At 48.4% G+C, this 17,390-nt stretch overlaps 1 protein-coding gene across 5 annotated transcripts in view; it reads right to left on the bottom strand.

The window, feature by feature from the left end:
- NSD1 (nuclear receptor binding SET domain protein 1) overlaps positions 1-17,390 on the bottom strand; it is a 62,401-nt gene that overhangs the window by 900 nt on the left and 44,111 nt on the right. For 3 of the 5 annotated variants that reach the window (XM_050312451.1, XM_050312448.1, XM_050312447.1), the window contains exons 18-23: positions 16,962-17,231; positions 16,688-16,804; positions 15,351-15,492; positions 14,794-14,900; positions 11,422-11,626; positions 2,934-7,814 (exon numbers count right to left, since the gene is read on the bottom strand). In XM_050312451.1, the coding sequence (XP_050168408.1) occupies positions 5,464-7,814; positions 11,422-11,626; positions 14,794-14,900; positions 15,351-15,492; positions 16,688-16,804; positions 16,962-17,231 (3,192 nt within the window). In that variant the 3' untranslated portion in view covers positions 2,934-5,463. Of the gene's footprint in view, positions 1-2,933; positions 7,815-11,421; positions 11,627-14,793; positions 14,901-15,350; positions 15,493-16,687; positions 16,805-16,961; positions 17,232-17,390 lie in introns of those variants that run through there. The other 2 variants (XM_050312449.1, XM_050312450.1) reach the window with 2 other exon arrangements.

Consider the following 17,390-nt stretch of genomic DNA (forward strand, 5'->3'; position numbering starts at 1 on the left):
AAAAAAATACACAAAACCCAGTTCCTTGAAGTCAACAACTTGGAAACATCAGAAAAAGAAACAAAGACTGAAACCAGCTCAGTACCAAACGGACACGAAGAACGTGCAGTAGCGGATGCCTGCCTTGCTTCATGTGGCTCCACTGGCTCCCCACGAGGCCCACTGGCACACTGGTTTGAGTCTCAAAACCCTCATAAATTGAAGGAACTGAGTCACACCTCATCCTGTTTCAGACATGGAGCCCCAGCTCTACAGGGATGGGATTCAGCTGGCCAGGAAGCCCAGCCCGCAGGCCGGGAGCCGTGAGTCCAGCCCTACTGTGCTAAGCTGCCAACAGTTTACAATAGCACCACAATAGCCCAAGGGTTTTGCCAAGGGCAAACTGATTAAAACTTTACCTTGAAATAGGCCATAGCTACACCCATTTCTCAGATTTCCCTAGGAGGTAGATTCAGTGCTGTAGGGACTGTCCATCACCGCCACTCCTCCAGCCCAAGCTCCTACAAGCTGTCCCCCTGCACTGAGCTTTGCTTACATTGCTTTTGGAGGACCCGGAGCAGGAATCTTGCCTTTTCCCACATCCTGCTAAGCAAGGGCACTGTCACCCCACAGATGAGACTCCTGCTGAAGCCAGGCACGTGGTGGAGCAGTCCCCAGGCTCCAGTGTCCCATGTCCCAGGCCCTGGGAGCCCCGAGCACCCATCAGCCCAGCCTGTGCTGTTGCAAGAGGTGCAGCCTTGCCTTCAAATGATGCTACCACTGTTCTCACTCTCACAGGGGGGTAATTAGTGCAGGCAAAGCCTAGGAGATCAAACACAGCATCCCCCCTCTGGACTTTCAGAGTAGCTGCATGATTTGCCACTTTGCTTTAACACACACTGGCTGGCAAAGGCCAAAAGCCTCATCAATAATTAGGGCAAAGCACATTACAAGCAGATTACAATTATGGTTATTCCAAACATCAAGCAAAATCAGAAGTTAAGGCTGAAATTAAAAATAAACGGAAGGTACTGAAAGTCTGAGGTTTCTCAAACTCCACCCTGCCCTGTCAGAATGCTGCCTGTGGTGCCCAGGTAGAAGCAGGGTACCACCATAGCATGCTCAGGCTAAACCACCGCCAAAAGCATCAGGGTTAGGGCTCCTTTCTCTTTATTTTTCTTCCTTTTTTATTCCACTGAAACTGAGCTGAAGCTTTTCTAGCAACACATTGTCCCACCATAATTTGTTCATGTCCTTTAGGTTCAAATATCTGTCTTCCAAATTTTAACACCAGCCACACCTTCAGAGCCTCTGCCTGCAGGGGTTTAACCCTGAATTAACACGTGCTCCCATGGTACCACCCGGATACTTTGTGTATTGAAGTGAATCTGGTTCTTGGGTGTTTTTTTCTCAATTAGAAAAGTTTAACTCGAGAACAGCAATAAAGCAAGCTACCATCAGCTAGTCAGCATCTGGAGATGTGCAGTAGGTGATGATCCCTTACAGTGGTGGCTTTCCTGCTAGATTCACCAGAGCTCTGGCTGACAGGAGGCCCCAGCCCAGCACTGGGGAAGATAGGATGAGCCTGCTCCCCTCCTGCCCACACATCCCACAGGTCCTGCAGTGGCTCCTCCTCTGCAACCCTCCTTGCCTGGCTGGGCACTTGAGTCCCTGACCACAGTGCTCCCCCTCACCAGAACTCCTCCATCACCAAAGGTCAACTGGGACTCTCCTGCCCACCGTGGAAATCCAACCCACAGCCCATTGCTCTGAGCAGGGGCAGCCAGGCTGTCCTGACAACAAAGATGTTGACCAGCGAAGCATTTGTATGGGAGCAAAGCCTTCATCCCCTTCAGAACCAGGAAGAGGGAGTCATTCCTACAAGTGGGAATGGGCTCGGGAACCTGGAAAGTTCCCGTGAGCCTCCCTGGGACTGCAGGGAAGGGACAGAGCTCTGAGCAGAAATAATTACACCCCTGACTCTGCTTCTACAGCACTCCACAACAGTGAATCAACACAAGAGTCACCTCTCACTCACCTTGGGTACAATTAGGGTTGACCCAAGATTTAGTGACCAAGTGACTGGATCCCTCCAATGCAACAGAAGAACACCACAGCCTTGGCATGGAGTTGCAGCAAAGCTCCGAGCCCAGCATGTTACTTTGTCACTATCCTTTACCTTGAAACTCTCTGTGATTCAAACTGGCTGAACCCTGAAGGCAGCAACAAACTGCTCCATAAGGAACCCAACTGCTTTGGCACAGACATCTCCCTCTCCTCCTCCAAGGCAGTGCTGCCACCACAGTGAGAGTCACCTCAAGTGCACAAGCCCACATTTCCTTCACTCGAGTCCTGCTGCCCAAAGTTGTTCCCCAGCTCCTGCTCTGTGCCAGTGAGGGCAGCCTGGGCAGGGCAAGGTTGTTTGGACATCTCTTCACACCTGGTCAGGCCTTGTCCATCTGGTCAAGGTGACCCAGCACTGCCAGTCACTCCCAAAAGCACCACTACCCCCTCTGAAAAGCTCCCCCAGTCTGACAGAGTATCACCCAGATCCCAAACGAAGGCAAGGAAGGAAGAGCAGCTTCCTGACTTCCTCCTTCTATGATGTTCCCCAACACCAAATTTACCAAGCAGCCTCCCAAGCTATGCTGAAGTCAACTTTCTGACAGTAGCTGGAAGGCAGCAAGCCAGAAACCTGGATCCTCATGGAAAAGGGAGACAAGAAGAGAGATGGGGTACAGTCAGCTACAATGAAGAAGGCTGTGGGAAATGCCATGCAACAGTTTAATCCACGTTCACTGTTCCAGACAAGCTTTTGGGTAAGCGCCTGCTGCGTGAAAGGCGGCTGCTGCCATGAGCCTCAACCCTGCTACATGAGCACACACAACTTACAGAAGTGATCTTTTCAAACCTGCTCTCATGAGAATTCGTTGAGAACTTCTCCATTTTACAGATTTAAAGAAGCCTGCACCAAAAATATTCACAGTTTATTTTTTCATGAAACAAGTAGCGAGTTAACACGTGACAATGCAAAGCGGAGGTGGACAGAGCAGTGCAGAGACCTCTCTGATTACAGCGGGAGCTGGCTGGGCACTGGCACTGAGGGAACCCTACTTACACAATCTACATGACTAAGTCCAGCTCATGGGAAGCCTTATAAATGTAAATTCAAGATTTATTTTCCTTCTCACACATGATAAATACTTAATATACTGAACGTCATTACTTTTTTTTTTTTTTTTTATAATTTTGTTTAAAAAAGTTAACGAATGCCCTTAAAATATTCTTCTGTCTCAATGGATCTGAGTTGTCCTGATTCCCTTTGTGGAGGAGTCACGCAGATACACAAGATGCTTGCATTTCCCCAGTTTCAGCAGCAAACAGGAACTGACCTGCTAGTCTTCCCGGAAAAAAAACATTTAACAAGTAAGTTTCCATAGGCCATAAAGCTTTTCCAAGCCGTGAGCTATTCTACAAAGGATCTGAAATGATTTGGACTAGAGAACAGATGCACCATAGCACTGATAACGTCCCCTCGTGCCCAGCACACCTGGCCTTTTCAGGAGGACGTTGTCTCAGGGTATACAAGTCAGGAAAGGAGAATGGATTGGGATTTGTCTCAGCACAGGTGTCTGCCTCCCTTCATAGAAAACTGCAAAGCTCATGACTGTCTGCTCTGGGAGCAGCAGGCACTTGCAAGCCAGGTGGGAACAAGGAAGGAAAGGGTCCCTCCCACATCTGAGGGAGAGGGCTGTCCTGGAGCTGAACACTCCCCTCCTGGGGAGGGACCTGTGGATCAGCCTGGAAGGAGAAGGATACACACACTGGAGCTGCGCGAGGGTCTGGCGGTGGCACGGAGATCTGAGGCTGTGGCCCCAAATCAGTGGAGCTCAGGCAAACCACAGAGGTAATGTGTTGTGAGAGTGGGAAAATGCTGGTCAGCAGTGCTTCCTTGGCAGGACACCAACCTCATCCAGCCCAGGCACTGCCACCAGGGAGGCCCATCCTCCTCCTGCCTGCGAGGGTGCCGGTGGTCACAAGACACTGCAGGCCCCTGGGACTCTACCACCTGCCCCGCAAGCACCATGGCCAAGCCAACTTCTGCCTCCACACTTGAGTGAATGGATTTCAGCAGGCCTAGTCTGGACACCAGCCTGATGACCACCAGGTACTAAACATCTATTTTCACTGGAAAAGGGAGAAGAGGAAAAAAGAAAGCCAGCCAGCTGCTGGAGCCCACCATGTTCCAGTGTGAGAACTACAATTCAGTTGGAAGGACACACATGCGCGCGCACACACACACACACCAACACAGTCCAGTTAATTCAAGTCTCCTTTGGTTGTAGAAGAGTTAAGCCAGAAGCTGCCCAAGGGGAAGGTGTCGAGATGGGTCCCCATACAGCTACGGAACCCTTGCCTCCGCGCTGTGCAGTGAGCGGGTCAGGTTTTGCTTGCTGCTGGCAACACCACATGTGATGGGAACACGTCCTGAACATGCCTGAGGCAAGGGGAGAAAGGACTGCTCAGTCCGCTGGCTCACACTGAGACAGAAATCAAGAGACTGGATGGAAACTCAAAAGGGAGCACCATTCCCTTGCCGGGGCAGTGCTCAGCACCTCGGGGAAACCACTCTGCCCTGCTCCACTATTGCTGCTTTACGGGTTGTTACGTTTTCAAGGGCAGGAAAACACTCCATATGTACTGTGCTAAAGGATTAAGACACAAGAATGAAAACACTGCCAGACGACTACTTCCAAGATCTCTCTTTTCCCTGACTTCCTCCAGATTTCCCATTTCTCGGGCCAGCTCTGTACAAAGGAGCCTGAATGGATACTGCTTATTAATGGAGAAAACTGCACTGAGCGAGTGCAGGGGCTCCTCTCCCGCCTCACTGGAGATGATCCTTGTCCTTCAGCAAACCACGCACACAGCACATCCCAGTGAACATACGGATAAACCTCACAAAGCAATGCCCTGCAGGGACAGAGACCCGGGCAGACAACACAAACCCTTTCCCTGCTTCTAGAGTCTGGCAAGGACATGCACCTGACTGCTCACCACCTGATCCTGAAACTTCTTCATTCCCAGGGCAGCCTGACTGATCGGCTTCCTTTAAATGTAGTAACAAAAGAAAGGCCCTTGGCTGTACCTGGGAACCCACCTACGAATCAGACCTGGAGCTTGAACATGCTGGATCAGTAATGTGACCATTTCAATGGAATTAGAGATTTTTACCCAGAGTGGACTCTTTATTTCAGCTTTACCATTTGTTAAAGGAAGAGGAAAAGGTCACGGATGCTCTCTCCCTTTGCCTGGGCCAGACTCAGGTTTAAGAGAATGTCCTTGCTCATGTCACGAGAGAATATGGATGGGATGTGCACGGGTTAGGGGCTGGGCTCAGGGAAGTGAATAAAAAAAACAAAAGAAAGATTCCCCCTCCCTAAACATTAAACAACTGAAACCTGCCTCCCATATTTACCAACCTCACTTTGGCTCTGAGTCGGCCAACTCACGACAGACAGAATCCTGGTTACGGGCTAGCGCTGTGTTTTGTTCAGGCAAAGGGTCCTGCCCCCGAGGAGTCTGTGCTTTTCCACCCAGCCAAGAAATCTGGTCAACTGTCTGAATGTTCGTGACAAGCCACTGCATCTGCTCCGGGGGCACCGGCGCTTCCCTGGCTGGCCGAGGGGTCTGCTCGAATGCACGCAGTCTCTCTGATGTCCACGGGGGCTGCTCTGTGGGGGCTGAGGCCACTTCCCAGCTGGGCTGAAGGGTTGGCTCTGGTAGTTTCTCTGCTGTCCGGGAAGGCTGATCAGCAGGCATCAGGGCTTTTGCAGTGGGCCAGTGTGTCTGCTCGTGCATCTGTAGTTTCTCCGTAGGCCACGGTACTTGTCCGACGTGTGTCACTACCTTCCCAGCAGACCAAGAGATTTGCTCCCCAGCTAACACGGTCCTCTCTTTCTGCTGGGGATTCAGCTCCACGGCCGGGGCTCCTCTCTCCTTCGGCTGAGCGTTCTGGTCGACGGGCCGCAGCGCCTTCTCCGACAGCAACAGCCTCGGAGCTGATGCAGCCAGAGGCTTGTCCGAGGCTTGAGGCCGAGGAGCCACGGCAGCAGCCAGCTTGTCCGATGCCTGAGGCCATGGGGCTGTAAGAGCGAGAGGCCTCTCCAAGAGCTGAGGCCGAGACACCCCGGAGCTGAGTGCCTTTTCCAGAGGCAGGACCCGCAGGGCCCCGGACTCAGCAGCCTTCTCAGGAGGCAGGGGTCGCAGCACCCCAGGGGAGGGAGCCTTTTGTGTGAGCGGGATCCGTAGGGCCCCAGAGCTCAGAGCCTTATCCATGGGCAGGACATGAGCTGACCGGGAGCTAGGGGCCTTCTCCAGAGTCAGGGGCCACGACACCCCTAAGCTGGGAGCCTTCTCTGTGGGTGGGATCCGTGGCATATTCGAGGCAGGAGCCTTCTCTGGAGTCAGGGGATGGGGTGACCCACAGCTGGGAGCCTTCTCTGTGGCTGGGACCCTTATTGCCCCAGAGAAGGAGGCATTTTCTGGAGGCAGGGGTCGTGGCACTGCCGATCCAGGAGCCTTCTCTATGGGCAGGATCCGCGAGACCGGGGAGTCAGGGACTTTTTCAATGGGCAGAGGCCACAGCACCTCAGGACTGGAAGCCACCTCCAATACTGGGACCTGTGGCACCACAGAGCTGGGATCCTCTTCCACAGACTGTGGCTGTGGACTCTGGGCAGAAGTGTCATCCAGCGGTTGGAGCTGATGGGCCTTGGGAGGCTCATCTGCTGGCTGGGACTGCAGCGTCCCCACTGTGGCGAGGAGTCTCTCAGACAGTGGAGGACGCAGGCATTTCGTGGGGAACTCATCCAGCAGCTCAGGCTGCTGGGTCCCGGTGTCAATGAGGGACTTGTCCGATAACCCCAAAACCCCGGGGGTGTCCGGAGGCTCATCTGACAGCTGGAGCTGCAGGGCACCAGCAGTAACAAGCGACTCGTCCAACGACTGTGGCGATCCTGGAGGAGATTTGCTCGGCAGCTGAGGCTGTGAGGCGTCACTGCAGGACTCATCCAGGGGCCAGAGCACCGCGTTGTTGGGAGGTTTGTCGGGCTGCTGAGGCCGCAGCGCTACGATGATGGGCTGCTTCTCTGACTGCAGCCTTAGGGACAGGGCAGCCTGGGGCTTGTCCGACGGCTGCAGGCGGAGCGACAGGGTGGTGGGAGGTTTGTCCGAAGGCTGCAGCCGGAGCGAGAGGGTGGTGGAGGGTTTGTTGGATGGCTTCAGCCTCAGTGACAAGGTGGCAGGGGGTTTATTTGACGGTGGCAGTCTCAGAGCCAGGGTGGCAGGTGGTTTGTCTGGTGAAGGCAGCCTGAGGGCCAGGGTAGTGGGGGGCTTGTTTGATGGCTGCAGCCTCAGGGCAAGGGTGGTGGGGGGCTTGTCGGATGACGGCAGCCTCAGCGCCAGGGTAGCAGGAGGCTTTTCTGGTGACTGCAGTCTGAGGGCCACAGGCTGAGGTAGGCTGTCCAGGGGCTGAACGCTCAGGTCTGTGTCTGCCTCCGTGTCTGCCTCTGCAGGCAGCTGCTCTGGTGGCTGGGTGTCCTCGCCATTAGTCAGGGTTTCTATAGGAGGCACATACTCACGAATTTCTCCTGGCTCCAGAGGGTGAGGCCCACAGGGATCGTGCTCTGTACAGCATAATCGTCCATCCAGCTTGGAGATGAAGAGCATTCCTTCCCGGTGCTGCTTGCAGAAGGACCTGGGGCACATCTCGCAGAACGAGGCTGCTTCCTTACCACACACGTCACACTGATGCCACGGGCACTCCCATTTTCCTGCAGCACAGACACAGGAGAAAAGACACACCTTAGGAGTAGTACAAGGGGAAGAGACAAAGGCCTGCTGCAAAGTGAGTTCAGGGGAAAGTGGGAACACCTGTATAATACTCTCATACAATTCTGTACGTCCTCCTCAGTTTCCACCATAGCTCCAGGCTTGATGGGCAGGTAATAGGAAATCTGCACTCTCAGAATCGACAAGGGCAATGATAACCATGACAAACACAAACCACATCAGGTCAGACCAAAAGCGCATCTGCCTCCTGCACAACACAAACCAACAGGGGTGCCTAGAGAAGAGCAGACACCCCCAGCTTGCATATCTCTGTGGCTCTGAATTCCACAGACAACATAGACACCAGTGGTACCTGTGCACAAAACCCAGTGGATCTTTTAAGTAGATGTGTCAGATTCATCTTTTAATTCTGTGTCACGGACCTCCCTTCCTGTTTATCAGAAAGAAGAAGCGAGAGAGCAGTGATCACAAGGGGTAAGTTTCTACTGTCTTTATACCCAAAGACACCTTCCTTAACTTCTGCCTGTGAAAAAACTACAGTTTAACAAAGCTGCTCCCCCAGGGGTTCCTCGTTCACAGTGAATCTATTGACCATCAGTACCAACACCACCAGGAGGGAAAAAACAACACTATTTCAGAGATTGCTGGCGGACACCACTTGGGCCAGAGCACTTCCCAGCCTCCCTGAACCAAACCCACACAGCTGGGGCTGTGGCTACCAGCTCTTTTCCAGGGAGGCTGGTGCATGGCCATTGGTCCCTCCACTTGTGCAACAGCAGCTCTCCACACTGCTTTTCCCCTGGGGTTGAAGACTACACATAGCATGTTTTTCTCCTCCTTTGAAGCCAGTCCAAGGCTTCTATTCCAGTCTCAAAATATGCACACTGCTTTTCTATGTATTTTTCAGTTTTTCAGCACTTTTATCCAAGTGGAGATGTTTAACACTTCACATGGTTTCCCCATTTCCTGGCTCACAATGCTGCAGCCCAGGCTGCCACTGCTCCTGTTGCACCAGCAGCATCCCAGAGAGCCACACTCAACTCAGCTGGGCCACTGGAAAGACTCTGGGACCATCCTTATTGAGGTCATTTGTACACATGGAAAATACGAGGTCAAAACCTGCTAGTTTGTTGCAGGAAGAATCAATCCTATCAAACCACTCTAATGATCTTCGACAGAATAAAAGGCCTAATGAATAAGCAACCTCTCCAGAGACAGCCCGGAGCTCTTGGAAGTAAGATCACACAATAAGCAACATGCAAACAAGCAGGAAATTCCAATTACTTGACAGCAATGCTCATGGCAGAGGAAACATTTGAAGCAGAAAGTGCTGAACCTTTCATGTCTTGCATGATACTCTGAGGAGCAGGCTATGAAAATCATAGCCTATGTGTAAAAAAAAGTAAAATCGCTACAACTGACTGAAAATTATTCTCCAAAACCAGCTATCAATGGTCTTGTGGCAAACTGAGGAGGCATTTCAAACTGCATCCTTCAGGATTATATTTTAATCTGTATTGTAATTTAAATTCCTAGAAGCAGAAAAGCAAAATACTCTTGCATAAACAGGTAGGTAACAACAAGGCTGTGAGGCGTTGCAAAAATCCAGTTGGACAGGCTCAGATTTAACTGGACAAATTTGTACAGATGGAAAATAAAATGCTTTTGCATGAACAAGGTGTAATTATATGAAGACCAGTGCAGGACTGCAGGAGGAAGAAATAAAATAAATACGTCAAAAGGATCAAGTCAAATGAGAAGGAAAATCACAAACATCACATATATATAAAAATTGTTTTTTCAAAACAAGTCAAACATAATTTCCAAAAAAACTTAATGTAAAACAAAAAATATAATTATTCTCTTCTGTCAGAGTTAGCAAGGCCTTGGCTGCAATGCTATTAAAATACTTTTACCCAGTTTTTGAAAATGTGTAGGCAAGTGGGACACAGTCTAGAACAAATCAAGAATAAAAACTTCAGAAAATAAGAGCTGCAATGAGAAGCTGTGTTTGTGTAAGATGCAAGAGGAGTAAGACAATAATTTGTCTCACTATTCAAAAAAAAAAACAAAACCAAAAACAAACCAGAGCAGGCAATCCTTTGTTTTTTGAATTCAGGCTGTTAGGAGAAGCTTTTCAAATGCAAAGCTGGAAAACAGGCTAAAGGCTGGATTCTCCTCTCTTAGAGACTTTAAAGCACAGGAAAACTTGCCAGGATGTTACAGCACACAAAAATGCACAGACAGATGTACTCAGGCCTATTCCCTCACCCTGCATGACAACGTTCCATAGGGATGACCTGCCCTCCTGCTGGCTTTCACATTGCTTTGTTACAGTTTGTTCCATGAGCCACTCAAGCTCTTCTGGAATAATGCCCCATTCTCCCTAAAGCTTAACACATGCACACACCTGCCTGATTTCTGTCCTCTACAAAACATGCCACCAGCCCTGGTACACCTCTGCCAAACTACAGCTGGAGGTGCTGGTTGCCCAGTTCTGGCTCTCGTGGCACAGACAAACACTGCTGAGTGATTCTCTTGGCTGATACTTTCAGAGGCCACTTGGTTCCATGTTTCCCAGCCTCCAATCTGTTCAGAAAATACCCTACAGAGCTGCACAGAGAATTTCTAACTGTGACAATGTTTTCAGTATTAGATCAAAAGATTTGCATCCCCTCAAACAGATTACTTCTATGCAACTGCTGTTATTAACCAAATTTATTATCTTAGCAAAAAAAACGTTAGGTTTGATGAGTTATTTTAGCTAAAAATTTACCATCTAGTATTATTTATATTCTTATAATTTAATTGCTGAGGCACTTAATCCTGTATCAGCTTTTCCATCCTGGCCTGGCAGACATTGGGCCAACTGGCCTACCAAGACTCAGGTCAGACTTTTCCCCTTTTTGAGCACTGGGTAAACCTGAACACTCATTAAAGGTTGCAGGAACTTCAAAACAAAACTCTTGCTCCCTTACAGCTTTTAAATGCAACGTAGTCTTTCCGTCTAATAGATATTATTTTACACCTCCTGAGCTACTAATGAACTCAAAGCTGTTGTATTGCTCATAAAGGGAGCCTGTTTCTTACTCTGCACCCAACTAGAAGTACTTTTTATTTCAAATTTCTGCTCTCACTTCACCACAAACGACACTGTTCTCTTAACTACGAACTCATGGCTATTCAGACACCTAACACTCATTTCTAACACCTATTTTCCACCAGTGCTTCTCCTCACTTTTCAACTCACTCAACTGTCTTCAACTTCAGGAAGATGGCCAATATGAGGATCAATACCTTAACTACTGTTGGGCTTGTGCTCTGCCAGGCCCCACAGATGGGGTCAAATCAGAAGCACCATTTTTTAGGCAAGGACCAGCTTCCCTTCAGCAATTAGTTCACCTTTTTGTGGTCACAGGGGAGTGCAAACCAGGGTTGTGTCATCTGAGCCACAAAGTCTGTTCAAGTGAGAAAAATTTTTCCAAATTTTAAGATGCTGTTAATCGAGTGCAAGATGATGAGCAGCGCCTGGGCCACCTCGAGCCAAAACTGTGACCCAAGCAGAGCCCAGCCATGCAGAGCACTGACCTGCAGGTCTCTTGGTCAGGTTGAGGCAGTCTGCATGGTACACCTTGGGACAGCCTGACTTCTTACAAGAAACCAGCTGCCCTCCGTCCCCACAGCTGAAACACTCATCCTCTCGCTCCTTCATCACCTCCGCCTGCGACCTGCGCTTCATCTGCGGCCGCCTCTTCAGCTTCTTGGACTTCTCCTCGGTAAGGTTGGGCTGGCTCTGTGGGCAAGACAACTCTGGTTACTGCAGGACTCTGCCCCTTCCACCTGCTCCCTTCCTGCTGCAGGAGAGAACTGCAAACCCTGCCAACAGAAACCCCACTGCCAGCCATACATAAAACCCGTGCAACACCACTCATGCTGCTCGATATTTGGCAACCAATTCACTACAGAAAACAGCTGTTATTTTGAAAAGTACCAAAGCCTGGTTCAACATGGGATATACACAATTAGCAACAGCAGAATGACAAGCTGGGGCTGCCTGGTCTCACTGAACTTATGCCACCTCTCACAGACTCCTCAGGTCCTCAGTCAAAGCAGTCAGGTCTCCCTGCACCTATGACTCATGAGGAGTCTCTCGAGGGTCTTCCTGCACTTTCTGATGTTCATCACTTCTCTATTTTCAGTCTGAAATTACCTATGATCCATTTGTTCTTGTGTCAACACTGCTCTTTTCCACCAGAATCACAGAATCATTTAGGTTGGAAAAGACCTTAAAGATCATTGAATCCAACCTCTGAAGCTTTTCTGTCTCACTGAAGTAACCTTTGGGACACACTCTCCTCACAAATCGAAACTTTCAATCTGCATGCTCAGTCTTCCCAATGGCTTTTCTCTGCCAATCAAGGTTATTTATCCCAAATGAAAGTTACAGAATTACACATGCCACTTCAGATGACACTTCACAGGTTGTATACAATGACATCGACACTTCCCCAAAGCACTCATCATATTTGCCTTTTCCACAGCTGTGTCACACCATAGTGTGTGACAGTGGCAGTCTGTGACTCAGTCCTGTGGCAGCTGAGCTGCAGAACAGATCCTTCTCTGCCACGAGTGCTCAGCCATGACCTTCTCAAGACAGATTTATTTCTGCTGTTACCCTCCAGGTGTGTACTTGGCATATCCAGTCTCTGAACTCCAATCCATTCCCTGTTATACTCAGTTACTCCTCTGCAACTGCCCCATCCTCTCACTCTCCCGCACCGATGACAATTGACACCTTCATGTCATCAGTACAGTTAAATTACAGCCATATAATGAAATAACTACAGCTGGTCTCAGGACAGGCAACTAAAATGGTTTAAGTGTTCTTCTCTGGCCTAAGGCTTCCTCCAACACTGCTCCCCCACTCCCTCTTCAAGCCTGTTCCTCAGACCATTCCTAACCTCCTCTCCAGGCCGAGCTTCCCCTCATGCCAAACTCTCAGTTCCATAAAGATGATGCTGCCTTGTTCCCAGTCCTGACTTTATCAAAGCACTATCAGTTTAGTTTATCTAAGCAGACATGAGCTAAATTTTGTGCCATTTTCTACATCTCTCCGTGTTCAAATATGTGTTCCCCACGCAGGACATGTCTGTGTGCTGAGACAATGACTACAAGGCGATTTTTGCATTCTTTATTCTGCATAAATATTGGGCACTATTTGCATCACCAGAACCACCAGAAGATTTAAAAGCCTTAGTCTCCAGACCTATGACTTCAGAACTCTGCAGACTTGGCTATCTAGCTTTCCTGCCACCAAGATTGTTTCCTTCCTCCTCACATGGGGATCTTGCTGTTTTTATGCCACCATTCCCCCTGACAATGGGGACAAGCCAGGCCTTTCTTATCACTGAAAATGCAGGCACTGAAATGCCTCCACCTAAACTATTCCACCTATTCTCAGGGTCTAGTTCCTCGGCCATCCAATTACAAAGAGAACAAGAAAATCCCTTCACAGCTAATTTGAATGTCTAAGAGAAGTCTAACAGCTGGACTAAGCAATTCCACTTGCTCCTTGCAGTACAATAGACTCCTAAGCATTCCTCCACACTCCCAGTTAGAAAGGGCACTTTCAAGAGTGAACTTGAGTATAATCAGTTTTATCTTGCTATGTCTTCAGGAAGCTTAAAAATGCATCTATTGTGGGAGGAATTAAAAAAAAAACCACAACAAAAACCCCCAAGTTACTGTTTTCTCGGTATTGTTTCTTAGCCCATCTCATCAAGATGGAATAAGTCGTCTCAGTCTCAGACATCACAATGGAACATTAATGCCAACTAAAGGGCACCTTCCTCTGATTTCTATCATGCAACCTACAATTTCAAGGCAAAAATGACAGTCAAACCATGTATAACACAGGAGCAGCAGAAAATCAATTGAACTTTAAATCGCAACTTGAGAAAGAACTAAATACATCAGATGTGTATTTCACCTCATCTGTCAACTTCTGAAGACATCCATTTTTTATTTTTGTAAGTTAATTCTTCTGCAGAACTAATCTCCCTGGAGAATTCACAAAGCCTTCCCTAGATACTGATGGGGCGGAACAACTGTGCTGCTCGAGCTTTTAACCCTTAACTGTGGGCACGGCAGAATCCACATGCCAGAGCAGAGGGATTACAGACTGATTTGGTCTTGAAACAAACCAACAGCTGAGACATAGATTTAGTGGGTGACAGCTGGGAACTCGGCCAACTGCTTCTGTTATTTCCTTTTCCCAGTGAGAACCAGCTCACACAAGGAGGTAATTGAAATCAATTCCTGTTACTGCAACATTACAAAGTTGCAAATCGAAGCTCTCAAAAAGTCAGTGAGTTCCAAAAACTGGTGATTTTTCTACTACAGATGTGGCAAATTTCTTATTTCTGTCTGATGTGTAAACTTTGGTCACTTAATTAAAAGCAGGAGAAAACGAGGAACTTTATTGCAGCAAAGACAGCGAGGTAAGAGCCTTCTGGCTCTAAAGCAACTCCAGTCTGAAGGAATGTGCATTTGCTGGCCTTTCATGCATGCTCACAATTTATTCAGTCCTTTACTTTGGGAAATGGGTTGAGTTGTATTTTCTTGGTTATCTGACAAAGTCTTTCCCATGCCTGTCCTTTGCTCCTCTAGTGCAATGGAAATTGCCATGATAAGAAGCAGAAAATTCCGAAAAAAAATCTTCCATTTACTTTTTCGCTGTAAAATAAAACTTCCGTCGTTATTTATAGCAACTCTTATAATTGAAGTCTGAAGATCTGCTGTCTCAAAATGAAAGCTTGAATATTTAACTCATTTCAAGCAGTGTTCTGATAGCCACACTGAAACAGGATTAACTCTGCAACATGAAATCTCTGCAACCAATACACATATCTATGTAAAGAGGTGATGTGGAAGAACAAAACCTTAAAGGATGCACCATACCTTTGGCCTTACTCCTAGGAAGCCACTGCAATTTGGGGCACCACATTTACAAACGGTCTTTCCATTTCCCAGACACTCCAGATTGTAGTTGAAAGTCAGCTCAGTCCCTAGCACAAAAGCAGATCAAAACCAAGCAAGTTGTAATGAACTATGGGGCAGAACATTTTACTGCTGAAATAAAAGCACTTAATGTAATATAATGTCACAGAAGGCTATCACTCCTACACAAGGACACCAAACTCTTAAATCTTCTCAGAGATCTGTGTGGATTGAAAATTCAGTGCAACTCCACACTTAAAGCACATGCTACAGCTAAAAAGGGTACTGACCAACCCTGTAGCAGGGCCATTTCTTAGCCCTGTAAATCAGAACCACGAACCTCCACTGACACCACGGCTCTTTGTGTTTCATTATGTCAGTGTTGGTGTTAAGTCTCATGAATGCCTACGTGAAACCAAAAATTAAATCTCTTCCCAGGAAGCTACAAACCCTCCCTTTTTCCTCACAGACTCCCCTGCCAGGTTAACTGCAGGCACTGACAGAGTGCGGCTCCTTACCAGCTTTGATATTTACAAGTGCGAACAGCCCGACCCGTGTGTCGCCGTTCACACACCACTTCTGAGTCTCACAGTTGGGCTGGCAGCAATGGTTCATGAACCGAGCGTAGTTGCCCTTTGGCCCAGCATCAATGATTCGATCCTGGAATAGAAAAAAAGCCCAGAAAACCACATTTTAATCAACTGCCATTTCCTGCACTGACATCTCTGGTCAGCACTGGCAGGTTATACGGAAATACAGTCTCCTGCACATCATCTTCCTCTTCAAAGACACACACATCAGCCAGGACAGTGCTACTGCTGCTTTCTGGGAAGCAAGCTCTCCCTGCACTGTCAGTACTGGATAAACACCACCCCAACATTTCCAAGGCAGTGCCTGTGGTTCCAGGCCCCAACTTCTGCTTAAAAGCAAAATCCTAGTTCCTATTTCTTGCACATCAGCGTATAGAGGAAAAACAGGAACAGTATGTAAAATGAGGTACACTTGTGTACAGCACAATGACACGTGTTAGACTGTGCTGGAGAGGGAAGCTGCAACTGAGATCTGCTTTTACAATAATGAGGGACATACTAACACTTGGGTTTGCCCCTGCTCCCACTCATCAGCCAGACAAGGAGAACAAGATATGGTGAGTGTGAACTTCCAGCAAGATATGGGGAGAGACAGAAAGCAGTCACACTGTTATCCTGTCCCACACTTGACAGCTTTTTCTCATGCTTGCTTTCATGGTTTCCTTCTCATCTTTCCAAGGTTGAGTGACAAAGTGTGGAAGGCAGCTGACAAAATCACTTACCTCTGAAAGTCAGGAGTTCATAACAACAACCTGGACTCCAGGACCCACTGAGGCATCTCTGGGTGTAACTATCTTGGTTTTACTTAGCACAGCAAGACCTGGGATCTGAACTTAAATGAAGGTCTCACTGTGCCTGAAACTTGTACATCTGAGGGCCAATGCCTTCTCTGGCACACATCAGTCCAGTTCTGGGCTCTCCAGGGTTCAGCTGCTGGGAAGGATCCCAAGGTTACCAAATTCTCCCTGTCATGCTGAAGCAGGAGTTATGATCCTCAGACAACTGTCCTCAGAAAACTGCCTCACCTCTTCTGAACAAACTCAAAGTCAACAGTTCAGACTTTCCTCCTAATCGTAATGTCCAACCTGAGGTTTCTCTACTGCATGTTAAGTCCATTCATTTACTCATCTCTTCAGTGGAAATGCAGACCAGCTCACCAACAACTCTTAGCACCTTTTTACAAGCTGGAGAAGACCATTACCATGCCTTCCTTGCAATCATTTTACTTCTGTCTAGGATCCTGACAAGTGATTCCTTCCACATACCTTATCCAGTGTCAACATGTAGAAATTGGTTATGTCATGCTCCTGAGCATAGCGGATTCGGGCTCGGCACTCCTCTTCATCAATTAGTTCCCCAACATACTCATTAACAAATTCACCCTGCCAGAGAGAAAACAAAAAGCTGATAAGACAAGGCAAATTCCCTGAAGGAGGGAAGGATGTCCATCTTTGTGCTAAAACTTAGCAAAAACACACAAAAAAAACTTAGCTCCTTCCTAAAAATCTCTCTCCGTGCTTTTCAGCTAGTTTGACGTACCTTCCTGATGTCTGTTTTGGCTTGCAAGCCCCAGCCTCGTGCCAGCGTGCGGAAGATCTGCACCTCGGGATACTGGCGCTTGGAGAAGCACTGATTCTGGCAGCGCTCCCCAGCAGGACACACCATGGGGTGGCACTCGTAGAGCAACATGCGGTTGATGCACTCAGAGTCCAGGCCGCAGGGGTTTTCATCGGTGGGTTTGCAGTTGCAGCGCGGGATCTCAGACAGGTCTGCAGTGAAGATCTGCACCTTCCCCACCGGCCGGTTCACCTTCAATGCACACGAAGGACATGAGCTCTTGGGAACAACGGGTTAATCCTGACAGGCACTTCTATACTCAACTCCTGCCTCCGAGCTGATGGGCTGCAGTGAGTTAGTTACAGCAAGGGGCAGAAGGACATGAGTACAGGCACAGCTGTACTTGTGGGA

The sequence above is a fragment of the Myiozetetes cayanensis genome, unplaced genomic scaffold, assembly GCF_022539395.1.
Source record: "Myiozetetes cayanensis isolate MyiCay16 unplaced genomic scaffold, myiCay2020 scf17, whole genome shotgun sequence".
Taxonomy (NCBI): Eukaryota; Metazoa; Chordata; class Aves; order Passeriformes; family Tyrannidae; genus Myiozetetes; species Myiozetetes cayanensis.